Below are 17,545 nucleotides of genomic sequence, written 5' to 3' on the forward strand. Positions count from 1 at the left end.
GAGGCAAGGCACGGGATATGCATAAAATAAATGGAGACAGCTCATAGCAGCATATAGTGAATACGGCAGATTTCCAAAAATGTTCAAGACCCATAGGACCCATAGGAAAGGGCAGTGCTCAGGCTGTCGTGCTAGCATGTCCTCTTACTTCCTTGGTCTTCAATATCTAAGTCACAATTCTGAGAACCACAACCCCAGTAATCAAAACATCTAAAATATAAACATTATTCTGGAAAAAAAATAAAATATTAAAAAGTCATTTTTGATGTTTTGAAATGATCACTTATTTTAGAATCATAAAAATGGCAGAACATTTTCCTGGCATCCAAATTTTGGTAAATATAGATTCCTAGATATACCAATGAAGGAAAGCACCGAGCACAGCCCAGCACCTACGGATGAATTAGACATGAATTGTCTAATCTCTGCCTGGAGAATCAATTGCTCAGGAATGAAGTCCAGCGTTTAAACCAGGAAATGGCCTCACTACTTCATTGATCCAAAGAAACTCAAGAAGAATTAAATAAGGCAAGGGCAAGAGTTGAAAAATGGAATGTTGACTATTCAAAGAGTGATGGAATAACTCGGGAACTATGAGCCCAAGTGGATGACCTTATTGTAGCAGTGGCTGCAAAGGATTCCCAGTTGGCTGTGCTCAAAGTGCAACCGCGGAAGGCTGGCAGGTGCTGAGATCCCGCAGGGTAGCACTGGAAGCCTTGCAGAGTGAAAAGTCACCAATAATGCAGGATCACAATGAAGGCGGTAGCCTACAGAACCATGCTCTACCAACTCTTCAGGAGAGGCTGCATGAAGCCGATGCCACTCTGAAGAAAGCCGGAGAGCTACAAACAGACGCAGAGTGAATTCACTGAATGCCTTAGTAAAATGGAAGCGGAACGTCAGAATTTGGCAGAAGCAGTTACTCTGGCGGAAAGAAAGGACTCTGAGGAGAAGAAGAAGGTTGATGGGCTCCAGCAGCAAGTCAAGCTGCACAGGTCTAGCGTGGCGTCTTCTAAGCAGGAATTAATTAACTGCAAGCAGAAAGCTATGCGAATACTGCAGTCTAAAGAAAAATTGATAACCGGTTTAAAGGAAGGCTCCAGTTTTGAAGGCCTGGATAGCAGTACTGCTGGCAGCATGGAGCTAGAAGAACTTCGATGTGAGGAGATGCAAAAGAAGAAGACCCAGAAGCGAGTGGGCCATATATCAGCTGAGATCTGAGTTGCAGGATATGGAGGCTCAGCAGATTAGTGAAGCACAGTCAACAAGAGAACAGTTACAAGATCTGCAAGACCAGATAGCTAGGCAGAAAGTCTCTAAACAAGAGCTGGAGACAGAGCTGGACTGGATGAAACAGGAATTCCATTACGTGGAAGATCTGCATAGAAGAACACCCTGCAAAGCAGAATTAAGATCGAGAGGAAGAAATTCGAAAACTAAGGAACCAGCTTACCATTAATTTACAATGTAATAAAGGTTACAGGTAAAAAGCTACACTTGGAGCAGAAAAGGCCCTATTACACAGATGTACAAATCTATGCAAAGCTCATACAATGGTTCCTTCCTTGTCTCCTGTTAGCCAGGTCTAGCCTGGAGCTCTGAATAACCAGACCGCTCTACTGGGTGGAGGAGGGGTATGTGGGAATGGGGGGAGCCTCCAAACCAACAGCTGGGCAATGTCCTCCTGATAGGAACCTGGCCCTTGCAAAGTAGAGTCTTTTCCTGTTCAACGTGAGCCACCCTGACTGGTCATAGTCTTAAATGGCCTCACGGCACACACAAAAGTTGATGCCACAAGAGGGCAGCACAGGACTATAGCTCTGGATTCCCCCTGAGTGTGTGTGAGACTTCACATGAAAAAGGCCCGAGGCTATGGAGGCAGAGGGAAAGCATCAGGGCAGTCTGCTTAGGGCCTGGGGAGCCTTTCTCCACCCTTAGGGGTTCTGACTCATGTCTCTAACTGGTATTTCAGCCCCACCCCTAGTCTCAATATTACATGTTAGGGGCCCAGGAAACTTTCTGAAAGACAATACCGCACACAGAGAAAGTTTCCGCCCTAGATCATTAGCCCCTTTGCCAGCTTCCACCCATCCCACCCATCCCACACGCTCCATAGTCAAAAATATCAAATCAATAAGGAAGCTGTGGGTTTCTTCTTCTTGGGTTCATTGACAGCTGCAGGGTTATAGACTGCAAGGTTTGGTGTGGAGGTTATGGTCACTGCCGACGGCACAACAGGAGTCAAGTCCACATCAGGGGCAAGGTTCGGGTATGGCATGGGCAAGTCCCCGCTGAGTGCTGTCCCATGGATGCCAAGCTGTTGGGAGCCCCGTAGAGTCCTCCGCTGAAGGCAAAGTTCTGTATGCGCCTGCTTCCTGTCTCCTCCAGGCCCAGAAAGCCAGAGCCCTCCATCCGTTTCTTCTTGACTAGAACCACTGCAGTCTGCACCATGTTCTGGAAGCCCCCCGAGAGAGGGATCCACATCCTCTGAGTTGATAATTTCATCGTCCTCACTGAAAGTCACCTGTGAGTTCTTCCTCCTCCTCTTTGGTCTCTGAATGTCCGGATTTCCCTCCTCAATAGTGAGAGTTGAAATCCGTTTGCTGTGGGCAGTGTTGAACTCTGTCAGATTATCAATCTCGGTCTCCTCTTCTGGAAGTCCCTGCAAGCCCTTGAGTTCATCATCCAATCCACCCATCTTCTCGTCTCCTTTAACAGCTGATGGCCATGTCTGAGGCTTCTCTCGCAGAGTGTATGCCTTCTGGATGCACCAAATGAGACCGCGGAACCAATGGGAATCTCTTGAGGCTTGTGAGGTTCCACTCGAATGTGACCCAAGAAAGTGCCACGAGTGCTGTTGAAATCTACTAAGAAAACTCTCTTCATGTGCCGCGTGGACACTAGAGTGAGACTGGTGATCGATGGTGAAGTCAAACAAATCAGGGTTTTTCCCAAATAAGTAATACTTCTCATCGATAATCAGTTTCTCCATTAGCCTGTCTCCTTTCACTACATCCAGATGCAAGCCAGGTGGGGGCTTGACTGCCAAGTCGGGCCATCGAACAGCGGGAGGCCAGAGCCTGAGTTTGCTGCTGCATCCTTCTTTCACCTCCCTCTCCCATTTGGCGCCCAAAGCACACCCACCCGGAAATTGAGAGGCAGACTCCCAGCAGCCTGTGCGTGCTCCTGCACACAGGCACGCACAAAGCAATGAGAATATAAAAATGTAGATTCCACAAATAAAAATGTATAAGAAATATAAAGTTGTAAGCCTAGGAGAATGAGAGCAGGCTGTCAGCTCTCTAAGCAGCTTAAGGATTAACTATTAACAGTGGATTACTGTGCTTTACATCCCATAGCTCTATATACAAGGCCGAAGCATATCTCTGCAAACGAAGAGCCTAACACCCCCCACCCCCCCACCCCCCCATCCATCCTTAATTAACGAGGGATATGAGCTGAGTTAACTTCTAGGAGATAGATATATGACCTCTGGGTTGCCCCTTATCCCTGCTACGTGAAACTGGCAGCATCAAAGGGGAGAGCACAGGGCTTCAGTAAACACTACCTGGAAGTACCAAGGAAGACAATAGAGTCAGTACACACACTAGTTTAACTGAAAAGTGAAGATTGTAAAGTAAGGCAATCTGTATCTGAGTTTTACTTTGAGATTGTAAGAATTCCTTTGTTCAGACCTAATGCTTGACGCCCCTACTATAAGAAGGTAGATCCAGAACAGCCTTTGGCATAGCCTTACAAAATCCATCTCTGGTGTGGTCTCAGCTGGCTGATAAACTTTTTGTGCCCTATGGAGATTTTTATTTTAATTCTTTATTTTTTTTCCTGGAATAAAATCTGCTTCTGTTTTTTTAGACTTGGTGGTCTGCCCCCATGTTCACACACCTGCCTGGACCCAACATTCGCAATCAGAGATTTGCCACTGTGTCAGAGCACTGAAGATCACACACAGGGTACTGCGAGGAGCTGACATCCTTGCTATGTGGCATCTTCTGAGTAGGGAGAAGATAAGAGGTCACAAATTCTTCAACGTTTGAGTTCATTGGTGATCACTAACTGAGTTCAATCAGTACTAATGATCTTGCTGTAAACTGCAAAGAGAAACTCTTCAAACTGATATCAGAAGGGGACCTATTTAGGTGGAAGGAACTGATCAGTGGCAGAAGGAAAACATACCAGGCCTCTCTGTAAGCAAGAGAAAGGAAAACAGGAAATAACCACGAGGGCTGAGCAATGTCCTGGTCCTGGGATGTGTGTGATCTTCACCACATCTTTCCTGCATCCCCTCCTGTACTTAGTAACCCTTCCTGCAGGCTGTCGGGAAAAGAAAAGGCCACCGTGTGGTCTAGTCTGACAAAATGCTCATGTGAGTTCTTGCTGTATCACCTGAGTGGCTCTCCATTCCTCCAAAATCAGGCTGTCTTGAAAATCCAACTTTAAGGTTAAAAGAAGCAAAATTCATATAAAGAGACTTGTTTAACTGTTGACCTCTCTCCATTGAGGTTGGCCAAGATATTCAGCATAATGAAAACCTGCTTTAATTCTTATTTTCCTCTTTCCTTTTTTTCCTTCCTTCCATCCTCTTTCATTCCCCCCTCCCTCCCTCCCTTCCTGTATTGTGTTGTTCTGTGGCTGAGTCCTCTACAGCATTGAACTCTCCCTTGCCTATGGCTTTTAAGGCCTTCATGAAGTAAAGTGCTAACCCACCACCCTCTTTCCATATGGAACTTTATTGTAGACAGTAGAAAGTGTTAATGTACAGTGTTACATTATATTCACTGGAAAACCTCATCAAGAGATCAGTTTGCTTTGGGTAAATCTACATGTATTTGCAACATAATTGCGGAAACTCCAAGAAATGATTAGCAATCCAGGAGTTGTAAACCTAACCTTAAATATTTTTTAAAAACTTAAAAAGCTGACAATGTGCAGTGTTGGGAAATGAGTCCAGCAGGTGCACCTGTGGACCTGTGCACCCGGACACAAGTTTGGGTTTTCTGAATCAAGTAAGGTTCAAGGCGTCAGGCACCATCTCCTACTGAGGACTGAGCAGCTCAGGAGCATGGCAGTGATGGAAAACACTAGAAGACAGCAGGATGCATGGGGCATCGCTTCAGTGAGTCCAGGAGTGAGGCAGATGAGACAAAACCACATAGCTCTGTGGTATAATATGATTGTATGCCTGAAGTTGGTGGTGGAGAGAGACCTACGTCCGGGTCCTGAGGACTCCTCCCTCCCTCTCCAGCCTCTTACTGCTCTCTCAGTCTCTTCTCTCTGGACCTCAGCAGTAGCTGACTCTGCCCTCCTCTGCTCTCCTCAGCCCCTCACCTCTGCTGTAGTTGTCTCTGCTCTCCTCTGCCCTGCACCTCACCTCTGCAGTAACCTGTCTCTGCTCTCCTCTGCCCTGCCCCTCAACTCTTACACACTGGGTCAAGGTCCCCAGGTGCAGGCAGAGATGGGGAGCAAGGAGAAGGAGGAAGGCAGAGGGGAGAAGAGGAAGGGAGGAAATGTTTTCTTCTGTGCACAGATTCCTTTTAGCAAAGCAGCTGCTACACTTTCTGTGTCTGCGCTGATACCTTAAAGACAGCAATCTTTATTTCTTTTATTGATTCTTCGTGGATTTCTCGTCACGATCTGATCCCACTTATCTCTTCATTCCATTGCATCCTCCCTCTGCTGTTGCAACTTCCGCACGAACCAAACCAAATGTAAAGTATAATCCGACCTGTTAGGAAAAAATTCTAAGATTTTTGTGTTCCACCTGCACACAAAAATCCAATTAAAATAGATTAAACCAATTTAAAACATCCATGTTTTATTTAGTGCAGCGCTCTCGGGTGACCAAGAGCATGGCAGGGGAGACAGAAAAGCGAGGAACACATGCAAACCTTGGGCCACGTGGCCCTCCTCTGGGAGCCCACTTAAATACCCTGTGGGAATGGTCCTGACCCTCCACCCCAGGAGGGGTCAGGACCTGGCATGCTAGGATTTGGAGTCCAGACCAAATCAACTCGCAGGCCAGGGGGCTGGGATGGATGCCAGGGACTGGGGTTATGCTCCCAACTTAACACAAACTAATGAACAAAATTAGAGGAAGAGAGAGAGAGAGAGAGAGAGAGAGAGAGAGAGAGAGAGAGAGAGAGACTCTTGTAATGGAAGCTGTAGTGTGGCCCGTTGGGTCCCACAGTTTACCCGTTACTCCATTCATCTTTACATTCAAGAGTTCATTGCCATGAGTCATTGGTCTGGCTCAAGGTCTCTGGCTTGTGCTACCCCAATGTAAAGAACTCTCGCTGGGGCTCCTCTTGGATATCCTGTTACTGTCCTGTGTCATGGAGATCCTGCTGTCTTGATCGGTAGGTTCATTCCTTCACATGCTCCAACACTTCCTAGATGAGGGGGATGTGAGGAATCCAGTAATAGAATATAGAAACAAAGGGTCCAGGAATATAGAAATATAAAGCTGGAAGCCCAAACACATTTTGGAAGGAAAAAAATAATAAAGACGGCAGCCACTGTTAACCTTTACCAAACACTTCCTTTTTAAGGGCAGACATCCTGGCAGCCACTGTGGACAGAGGGAAACTTTTACCAATTGTCTCCTGCCTCCCAGCTTCCCTGCTAGGCAGGTATTGCGGACAAAGGTTAGCTTCTACCTGTTGCCTCTATGGGACCCTCTGCTTGTGTTCCCTTAATTTTTAACAGTCCCCTATGCGACTCTACTCTCTGCCTTGCATTCTTTCAGGGACAGCGAAAAGCAGATGTGACAGCCATAGGCTTTCGCAACCATCCCAAGCTAACATTCTAATGTCCTATAACCAAAAGTTGTAAAACTTAATAGGTAATGTGACTTTAAGCCTGACCTCAAGGCTGTAAAAGCTCTTTGACCCACACCTGGTGCTTGATTTTACCATGAGAGAGGCCCAAACCAGCTCCCGTTGCCCCAGTTCCAGAAGCCTGATCTCTGGCTGTGGTCACAGCTGTAGCTGACAAGCTTTCTGTGCCCCATGGTGATTTTTTTTCTTTTTCTGGGATGAAGCTTGCTTGTGGTTTAATAGAATTTAGTGGTTGGTCCCACCACCATTGTGTGATCCCGGACCCAACAGATGTTGAGCTGGGTCAACTCATATCCCTGGATCTGAGCGTAGGTTGTAGCTGGATGGGCCAGCCTGCCAGCTTCCCAGTATAGTCTCTAGTGCCTTGGCAAGCTCACTCAGCCTGCAGCAGGGGTGGAGCCAGCTCACCTATTCCCAGGTCCTCAGACCCCGGTCACCCACACTCATACCACCAGGAACAGCTATACTGTTTCTCCCAGGACAGAAGCAGGCTCCAGTATCCTGGTTGCTGTGGGGGCATATGAGGTGGGGACAGAGTCAGCTCTTTTGCTCTCATGCCTTCAGGGTCAACTAGCCTGGACCCAGCCCCCCACAACAGGGTTGGCTCTAGTGTGCTGCCCAGGCAGGCTGCAGGGCCCAGTCTCCTGTGTGCTGCAGCTGGTGAGGGGCAGGGCTAGCTCTCACTCTTGTGACCCTGGCTCCAGCTCTGTCACCTGCCACAGGTGGTAACAGGCAAGTGGGAAGGAGGGGAGGCATCTTTCTCCCACCCACGCCACCACATGGCAGACAAGGAATGGTGGGGTAGGCTGTTCTGCTCTCAAGCCTCCAGGGTCAGCTCAGCTGTGTCCCTGACCACAGGTCAGCTCTAGTGTCCTGCCCAGCAGAGGTGTACCGCTGTAGTGAGGGGTGGGGCCAGCTTTCCTGAATGGGGGACTACCATGAGGGGACCAGCTCTCCTGCTTCACTATCCAGATAGGGCAGGGACTTCTATCCCAGTGTGGGACTGGCTCAGCACAGCCTGGTTCCATGACCCCCTGTGCTAACTTGGGCCATGGACACCATCACAGATTCCAGCTGCAGTAGAGGCTCCAGAACCAGACATGGTCCTCTTAAGCCCAAATTTGCAACGTCCCTAGAAAAACCAACAAGGAGACTGACTTTCATGTGTAAAAGCAAAGAACCTTTATTTTAAGCAAGTCTGCAAACTCGGTCTCTCAGCATGTCCAACGTATTGGAATAAACGGAGAGCCCCGAGTTCAGTTAGAATTGGGTTTTTATAGTAGTAAAGGTGGGGGTGTGGGGTTTCTGAGGTTCAGGATCCCTTATTGGCTGACATTTGTCTAGGGTATGTTGGCAGGTGGGCCTATCTACAGCGGTTGAAATGTTAGGCATTTCCTTTGGGTGGTCCTGGGGTAATATCAGTTTGTGGTTCTTTCTGCAGCCAGGTATACTACCTCAGGGTAAACTACTGAGACTCAGGCCTCCATTTAAATTTATTAATGGCCTAGTCCTACTCTGGCAGGTGATAATGGTTGGAAGTAAAGAACTTCCTTTGGGTGACCTGCCCATACTTATCTTATCATGGCTGGCTCCCACAGCCCTTGGCAGAGTCTAGGTTACAGATTTCACCATGGCCTCAGTGGCAGCCTAGGCTACCTACCAGGGTCAGTGTGGCTCTGGTGGTAGCATGACTTTCAGGTACCAACGTGGTCTCAGGTTGCTGATCAGACCATGTCACCATGCCTCTGGGAGACAGCACAGGCCACTCAGATCAGCATGGCCTTGGCAACAGCATGGCCCTCAGACACTCTCATGGTCACAGGTTGTAGTTCAGACCCTAGGCATCTGTGTAGTCTCTGGTGGCAACATGGGCCACAGCCGTCAATACAGACCCCAGCTCTAATAGGCCACAGACATCAATACAGATCCCAGCTCTGATAGGCCACAGACTCAGAAACAGTCCTCGGCAGCAGCCTGGCACAGATTTCACCATGATCCCAAGTGGCAGGGCAGACCATGTGTATCAGCATTGTTAGGATTATGCCTGCCTTTCCAGTTACCTGGCAGGATGAACCCAGACAGTACCCTGTCCATTTAAGAGACAAGCTCCACCCACTCCCAACTCTTCCCTCTTTGCCTTCACCCAAAGGAAGTTCTTTACTTCCAACCATTATCACCTGCCAGAGTAGGACTAGGCCTTTAATAAATTTAAATGGAGGCCTGAGTCTCAGTAGTTTACCCTGAAGCGATACCCGGATGCAGGAAGAACCACCAACTGATATTACCCCAGCACCACCCAAAAGAGGTCTGGGCCCTCTTTCCTCTCTCCCTTCTGTTCTTCTGAAGAGGCAGCTCTCTGTCTCTCCCCTGCCCCTTCTCCTCCTTTCCTTTTTTTCTTCTCTCTCTCTCTCTCTCTCTCTCTCTCTCTCTCTCTCTCTCTCCCCGGTCCTTCCTTCCTTCCCTCCCCTCTACATCCCCCTTTACACCCAATCTCTGTCCCTATGACATTATCTGTGTCCTGTCTGCAGTCTCCCATCCTCAGGGGGACCTGCCAGTGTCACCTGCACTATAAATTTTTCAAGCATGACTCCCATGGCAGCAAGGCCCTGGGACACCAACATAGCCCCAGGTGTCAGCTTAGACCACTGGTATGGCCTTCAATGGTGTCAGGATTTGCGGATATTACCACAGACCCGGGCTATGGCAGGGCCATGGACCCAGACAGAGGCCCTGGTCTGGATGATACCATGGCCCCAGGTAAAAGAACCGACCACTCAAATAGGCTTGGCCGAGTAGCAAAAACAGCACACAGGCACCAGCGAGGTCACAGGTTGTAGCCTAGACTCTGGACAGCTGTGTGGCCTTTGGTGGCATCATGGGCCCATGACATTAACACAGACACTGGCTGTGGTAGGACCACGAACCCAGACATGGTCTCCATCAGGGCGTTCTGTGTTCTACAGTTTGCCGCCGTCCTAATCTGAAGTCTTCCACGCCCCGAACTTTGGAGTTGAATTTCTTTTTGCTGACTTTGGACCTGAACCTGGGCTCCTGGAGGAGAAGCTAGGAGGAAGGAGGAGAGAGAAGAGTAGAGGGAAGGAGAGGAGAAGGCTTCACTGGAGAGTCTGCAGGTGCAGGGACCACAGGCACTAAAATCCCTTTTACCAGCTGCCTCCTCTAGATGCTGCTCCTGCCTGGGCTGCCAGTTTTTACTCCCTCTTCCCTTCCTCCCAGTGCCCCCCTAAAGCACGTGATCACTGACTTGTCCCACCCTAGTGCTGTAGGACTTCCCTAGGAAGGGGGAGGGTGCATTTGTGTCACAGGGCTCTGACTTGTTGTGGAGGAGGAGGGTGACTCACTGGACTGATTTCACTAACTAGTTCCCTTTAGCTACTTCCTCCCCCACCTCCTGACACCTCCCCCCCACCCCCCACCTCCACCCCCACCCCCACCCCCCTGCACAGAGGGGATTTCCGTCTCTGCCCACTCTTTCCTCACACTTTGTATATGGTTTCTTCTTCATTGTTTCCTGCCAACCTGAGAAACCCCCAGCATCCTGTTACTTCTTAAATTAAAGATTAAAGAAAAGATTCTTAAGTCTGAAACGGTTTCCTCAGATCTGGCCTGGTGATGACAGGAGATGAAGCTCAGTCCACCTGGATGACCCCTGGTTCTGGACCACTAGGGTGGAGGGACAGTGGGATCTGGACTGCACAGCTTCTAACCGGCAGTAGAGTCAGGAATGGGGTTTGGGTGGTGCTCCCCAGACAAAGCAATTCACAGCAGAGGCCTGGTCGTCGTCCACCCCTCCCCCCACCTTTGCGCGAGCTGAACATTTCCAGGGCTCCTGTCTAAGGTTGCTGTTTCTTAGGGAAAAGTAAATGAGAGAGGGTGACAGTGGGCAGAGCATGAGCAATGTGCGTTATGAAAATGTACAGGATCCCGAATATTTTGCACAGTTCATATGCGCTCAAAACCAGAATCAGTTTCCGGGGGCCAGTTTTCCATGCACTAACTTTGGGAAGTTTTATTATACCAAAGTGGCAGGAGGGGTGATCACTTTAGAGTAGTCCTGGGAATCCCAAAAAACTCATCTTCCCAGAGGGCTCTAGGATCCCAGGGAAAGAAGAGGGGTCTCACCCATTTGCATTTCTGGTGGAGCAGTGTATTGAAAGTCTTAAACTCTGGGCTGAAGTGGCTTCGGGGGTATTAACAGGGACACTTGCTCTTTTGAACAAAGGGACAGGCCTGATGCTCTGGGAAATCGAGGTGCGGTTGGCTGTGTATGAAAAGGTTGGTTTGCTCAGCTGTGAGCCTGTGTTTCCTTCTGAGCAATAGAAAACGTCTTGGGCGTCTGCCAGCTGGCTTTTAGCCAGCGACTCAGCGACGGAGGGTGGAAACTACTAAAGGACAAGTACTTACTCGCAGTTCTCTAGTTTCCCTTAGGACACCAGGCAGGCAGCTTATGAGTCAGCAGCAAGCTCCGCAAAGATCAGGGGGAGCAAAGGACTAGGTTAGGCTTGGAGGAGGGGACACAACCTGAGCTGTACCTAGGACTGGCCAAGTGACATAGCCCACCCTGGAAGACCTCGCAGTGGAGAGGGTCTTTCTCAGGTGACTCTAGACTGCCTCATCATACACACAAGGGGCTGACTGGAAGAAGATATGGGCCCCCGACTTCAAACAACTCAGCAAGGCAACTGCAGAACTCATGGGTAAGTGACCACTTCATTAGAGCCCACTCAAGCCCCAACCCTAAAGGGGTTATGCCCTTTCCTTCCGTCCCTTTCAGCCCGGGTGCAGTCTAGTGGCTCTGGGATCATATGGGGGTCGTCAGTACAGTCATTGTCTATCAGGGGACCCTTGTTTGTTTCTGTTCCTACTTGGACTATTGGCTTTTGGAGATTTCATAGCTCATTTTGACAAAGTACAGGCTGTGGAGGACTTGGGTGAGCTGTGGGTGAGGCAAATGCCTTTGTCTGCTTAGGGTGGAGGGAGGGCTTAAGCTCAGGCTCTGCTGTGTGTGAGCCAGAACTAGTGAGGCAGACAGCAGAGGGTGTGGGTGGTCTCCAGAGCCTCTGGAGCCTTCCTTGTTCTCTTGGAGATCTGACCCTGTGGGGAGTTGGGTAACTTTGTCCAGCAGGCAGGCAGGAACTGCATTCTAGGTGAAGAAAGAAGGAAGTACACTAGAGCCAGAGAAGCTTACACTGCTCTCCTAAACCAAAGGCAGAGCACCTTAGAGGAACCCAAAGAGGGCTCCAGGTCTCACTGTTCTCCAGAGGCAGCTCCTGCTCCTGTCCTAGGGGATTTTCCTGCCAGTCTGCAGTGCTGGCATCAGAATGCCACATTCTTCCCCGCTGAAGACAGCTACCAAGACACCTTAAATCCCAAGTCAAAGTCTCAGGGAATTTTCTCCAGTGCACAACCCAATTTGGGAGTGGATTTAGGGTTGGAGAATCTGATTTGTAAACCACAGCTAAAGCTCCCGGGAGGTTAATGAATTTACATGCCTGGATTTGTGGTTCACCTGTCCTGTTTGTTTCTGAAGGATTGAGTCCCAGATACATGCCGAAAAGAAGTGAATTTTGAACCATTGAAAATTTACTATAGTCACAGATTTAGAAGTGAGATGGTCAGTGTCCCAGGCTAGCCCAGAACACCTTTAAATATGATTGTACTGTCTCCCCCTTGAGGTCCAAATTTCCTGGGGATGTGAGAATTGTGCTTTGGGACTTGGGTGTGAGATGAGACTCTGTCTCCTTTCCATATGGAGAGCGAACCATGGGTGCTGGCTTAGGACTGGGCCTGACAAGGAGACGCTGGACAGGAGGGGCTGGGAAGGAATGAGGAACTGACTGCTCAGCAGTGCAAAGAACAGGGTGGAGTCAGGACTATTGACTGGGCAGAAATGAAACTGTTCTTTTCTCAGAAATGAAACTGCTCCCTTCTGTAGGTACACAGGTTCCCCATTTTTCCGAGGCACTATGCAGGGCTGTTCTGCTTCCGGGTTCCACTGCATCAGCTTGAGGGTGTAGCATAGAACTGCCCTCTCTTGTTATGTTAATTTCACCTAGGGCCCAAGGGTGTAGCTTAGAGAGAACTCTCCCTCTACTGTCATGGTAATTCCACCTGCAAGCAAGGTTCTCCCACAGGCCTCCCACAGGCAAGGTTCCCGGGTCAGCTTTTCTCTGAGCCTGAACACGCCCACCTGGCTTCCTCTTTTCTCTGTTCAGCTGCTCTCCGACCTTGGGTGCGGCCCCCTGACTTTTCTCTTTCCTTGTTCCTGATGGGGGTCTGGTGTCTTTCTGGCCCACAGTATATATACCCGACTTATGCTTAATAAAGCTGCCATTTGCCACTTGCTCCTTGGCAGATGAGCCCGGTCTCTTTGTGTGTGTGTCATGTGTTCAAACCCTTAGGACAGCCGTCCGTTCTCGTGGGCTCGAGTCAGGAAAAGTGCACGCCTGATTCGAGGTTCGGGTGTCCACAGAAAAGTGCGGAAGCTTACACCCTTCTCAGCAGTACAGGCTGCTTTATTTCCTGTTTATGATGGTTGTTGTTTTGCTGTAGTATTTTAGAGGGGAAGGAGGCAGACAGGGTCTGGATGTGTGGCCCAGGCTGACTGCGATTCCCTGTTCATTTTCTCCATGTCTCAAGCTCACAGTACCCACATCAGCCTCACAGGGTCAGCACCATGCTAGGCTCCTTGCAGCCTTTTGGGTGGAGATGAAGAACTTTTACAAGGTGTTAGGGAAAATGTGCTCACCTCTGGGCGCCTCAGTCACACCGGTTCCCTCTTTCTGTGATTTTATTACCAACATGCAATTGTGACAGAGTAAGGTATCTGAATGCCATTCTCTTTGCTTCCAAAGGTAGCTGACTAGATACCCTGAACCCCAAGTTCCCTTCTGAGAGAATTTCCTCAGAGACAGTGCTATAATTTGAGAAGGAACTACCTGGTTAATTAGACCCAGGGGTCCCCCTCTTTGTCTGCCAACACTGGGATGGTAGGCACAGGCAGTCAATTTCAGCTTTTCAGGTGGGTGCTGGCAATCCAAACTCAGGTCCTCAAACTTATAAAACAAGCCCTTTATCTACAGAGTCACCTGCCGAGTCAGAGGCTACATGCTGGGGTTGAGCATGAGGGCCTGCCCAGCTAATCAGTAGACAGGCAGGTGCCCTGGGAAGACTGGCAGAGCTAGCTACTTTCTTAACTGACCTATTTTCAGCCAAATATCACAAGGCTTATGAAAAACAGGAAATTATGGCTAATGCTATAAAACTCTAGGATAACTTTGAAGCCATTTCTGACTACTTTGAGGCCATTTCTGAGGCCTCTCAGCCTTAGTGCTTTCCCCCTTCCCCTGGGAGCCTAACTACACATGCACGTCCTGGAATATTGGAGACTCTCCCATCTCACAGTGTCCCTGTGGGTGTTCTCCAAATAGAACTCTGCTCCTAGAATTAGGACAAGAAAACCCACAGATTTCCACAGATGTTTTGATTCAGTCCTGGGAAAGGGGCCAAAATAACCCTCAGATGTTCCCTCTTACCTCACCTGATCCGGCAACCACCCTCCAGCCCTGGCCCAGACCAATTATTGTTAATAGTCCTTTGAATAAGCCAATCCTAATAGTTGAAGAACAACTGCTGAGTTTCCGCCGCCCTTGTTTCTATGGCTTTTTACTTTAAAAATAGCTTGTGATAATCATTTGGGGTCTTTTGGCTTCTCAAATGCTGAAGGACCCTGTCGCGACAGAATTAATTAAATCGTCTTGCTTTTACATCAACTGTGGTATGAGCATGGTCTCTTGGGGCAACTCCTCCTTGGTAATTGGACTTCAGGGTCCAACAATGCAAAAGCAGTGTGTAAATGGGCAGAATCGCCTTCTGAGAGAGGCAAGACCCTAGAGTGTAGACAAAGTCGTTCAGAGACTTGAGGTGATGTCGACTTGTAGAGAATGAGATTAGAACTTTTCTCACACCACATTACATAAGCCAAATACAAAATGCATTAAACATATCAATGTAAGATCAGAAAAGAAAGGTAAGAAATAGAAAAACTACTAGTGCATGCACATGGCACAGAAGACAAGCATGCAGTCAAAACGCCAGCAGCCATAAAATAAGTCTAAAAAAATGTGTAACTAAAGCCTTCGTTACACAAGAGACAAAAACCACACAGATTCCAATGGGGGTTTACTTAGAGGAGACTGAATACAGTATTGTTGACTGGAAAAGAGGTAAGTGAAAGTTAAACTAGAATTGAAAATTCAAAGGGCTTAACTATACTTGTAACATCACAAGTAAAAACCCAGTAGGCATATCAGCTTGCCTAATGATGCAAAACTCTGTAAAAAGAAAACCATTTCTCCATCCACGGAGTGACCAGTCATGTGGAACATGTGTACCCAAGGATGGTGCTGTTGGCCTCACAGTACAGAATTTGCTGTCTCCTGTTAGTCCTCCTTCTAAAGGCTCTGTCTATTTTACAGGAAGAAAATTCAGGTTGAAAATGCAAACTCTGCTGGGGACATGGCCATCACGGTTGATCTGGAAACAGACTACGCTAAGCTGGTTCTAAAGGTGGGAGCAATCACACTTGGGGAGAAGAATAGAAAGAAAATGAAGAACCAACCCCTCAGAAAACAGGAGAATGAAATCATCTCTCGAGCTGTGTGTGCCCTCCTGAACTCTGGAGGTGGGGTGATCAGGGCTAAAATTGAAAATGAAAATTTTAGCCTCCCCAGGGATGGAGTGGGAAGGGATTTGGAAGCCGCTCTTTGTAAATGTCTGCCATTTGTGGGGAGGCATCTGGACTTCATGGAGCATGGAGGCTACTTTAATATCTTCGTGAAACCATGGAGTCTGGATGTCTTCGGGCTGCTGATTGGCACCCTGAGAACCAATTTGTACATTAGAAACATGTCGTCTTCGATTGAAGTGAATGCTGCTGCTGCTCTCGAGCTCCTCCAAGACCTGGAGGAAGTGGGAGGGAGATCCTGTGTCAGACCAGAGCTGCCTGCAAGCAGAGCCTGCCCTGGAGTAGAAGAAGAGAGCGACCTGGAGGACCTGGCTGCTGCGGTTTTTAACAAGACACAATTTCGGCACCAGGAAGACTTCCCCTTCACCAGATCCACCTATGTTGAAGTTACATTGCTTTCTGTGAAACAGCTGCGAAAATGCGTCAAAGAGCTCATCCCTCGAACTGTGTCCGCGATTGCAAACACTGACGGGGGATATTTGTTCATTGGTCTGGATGGAAACAATCGGCAAATAATTGGTTTTGAAGCAGAGAAGAGCGATCTTGAGAATCTAGAGAGTGAAATAGAGAAGTGCATCAGACAGCTGCCTGTCACTCACTTCTGTGAGGATCAGGAGAAGATACAGTACACATGTAAATTCATCCCAGTCCTCAGACAGGGAGCCGTGTGCTCATATGTGTGTGCACTCAGAGTGGAGAGATTCTGCTGTGCTGTGTTCGCTGCAGAGCCTGAGTCCTGGCACGTGGAAGACAGCTGTGTGAAGAGGTTTACCACTGAGGAATGGGTCAAGAGTCTGATGGATGGCAAGTAGGCCTCTGGCACCACTGGTGACTTCACGCATGCCCACTGGTCATGTGTTAGCTGAGGCTCTCAAGGAACACTTAGAGCCTGGAACAATGACATCCTTTGGGCCTTTCACAGCTGAAGGACTTCATGGCTACAAGAGGGCCAAGCCTGCAAGTCCCTGAAGCTGTGTTACTGGAGAGGACTCCCCAGCAGACGTCTACTGCTGGCCATGGACTTCAATTGAAAAGGAAATGCCTGGGGAGGGAAAAGGGAGGCGGTGGAAATTTTTAATAAATAAATAAAAAAAGAAAAAGAAAAGGAAATGCCTTCATAAGATCAGGATTCTGCCAAGCCTCCCGCAGACGTTCTTTCTCTCTGTCTCTGTCTCTCTCTTTCTCTCTTTCTCTTCTCTTTCTTTCACCTTTTTTAACCCTTACCAATTCTTTGTGAATTGCACCCCAATTCCTCTCATCTCCCTTTCCCTCCATAAACACCGTCTGGCTTTTTAACCATCCTTGCAGAAGAGAAGGGTCTTGTTTCGAAAAGAAAATAGGGGGGTAAATGCTGTGGGACAATGCTTCTGTCCACTGTAAAGATTTGTCATTCGTTTTGGTGTGGGCAGAGATATTGGGGGCTTAAAGGAAATCTCACACTGGCTCAGAACTGAGAGATAGATAGTTATTTATTTAGGGGAAAAACTTGCAAATTGGGATAATCTTCTTGAAGGGTAGATGGAGATCAGATCCAGAACAAACCTAAGGGAGCCATCGGGAACAAGGAGGTGGCGGGGGAGGGGGGGGCAGAGAGAAGAGGAGGAGACTGGATGCACTTTGGCATCCTGGTAAATAATCTATGAGGCCATGCCCCGGGAGGCGGGTAAACCTTCCTGCAGCCCTTTGGTTTAGTGAAACACTGATTGACCAATAGCCAGGCTGGAAGTATGGGCGGGGCAACCAGACTAGGAGAATTCTGAGAAGAGGAAAGTCAGAGATGCATTCACCACCCAGACGCAGAAGAAGCAAGATGAGAATGCCTCATTGAGAACAGGTACCAAGCCATATGACTAAACATAGATAAGAATTTTGGGTTAATTTAAGTTGTAAGAGCTAGTTATTAATAAACCTGAACTAATAAGCCAAA

At 48.4% G+C, this 17,545-nt stretch overlaps 1 protein-coding gene and 2 pseudogenes across 1 annotated transcript; 2 read left to right on the forward strand and 1 right to left on the reverse strand.

The window, feature by feature from the left end:
* Nucleotides 1-361: 361 nt before the first annotated feature.
* LOC148120851 (golgin subfamily A member 5 pseudogene) lies at nucleotides 362-1,487 on the forward strand (annotated as a pseudogene).
* A 638-nt stretch (nucleotides 1,488-2,125) lies between these two features.
* LOC148120852 (nuclear inhibitor of protein phosphatase 1 pseudogene) lies at nucleotides 2,126-3,766 on the reverse strand (annotated as a pseudogene).
* A 7,464-nt stretch (nucleotides 3,767-11,230) lies between these two features.
* On the forward strand, nucleotides 11,231-17,545 carry LOC148120853 (schlafen family member 2-like). Its single transcript, XM_087910193.1, has 2 exons — nucleotides 11,231-11,569; nucleotides 15,350-17,545. Exons 1-2 carry the CDS (start codon nucleotides 11,520-11,522, stop codon nucleotides 16,428-16,430), a joined length of 1,131 nt encoding a protein of 376 aa, XP_087766319.1. The 5' UTR covers nucleotides 11,231-11,519; the 3' UTR covers nucleotides 16,431-17,545.

Source organism: Myodes glareolus, chromosome 9 (genome assembly GCF_982192425.1).
Source record: "Myodes glareolus chromosome 9, mMyoGla1.1, whole genome shotgun sequence".
Classification (NCBI taxonomy): Eukaryota; Metazoa; Chordata; class Mammalia; order Rodentia; family Cricetidae; genus Myodes; species Myodes glareolus.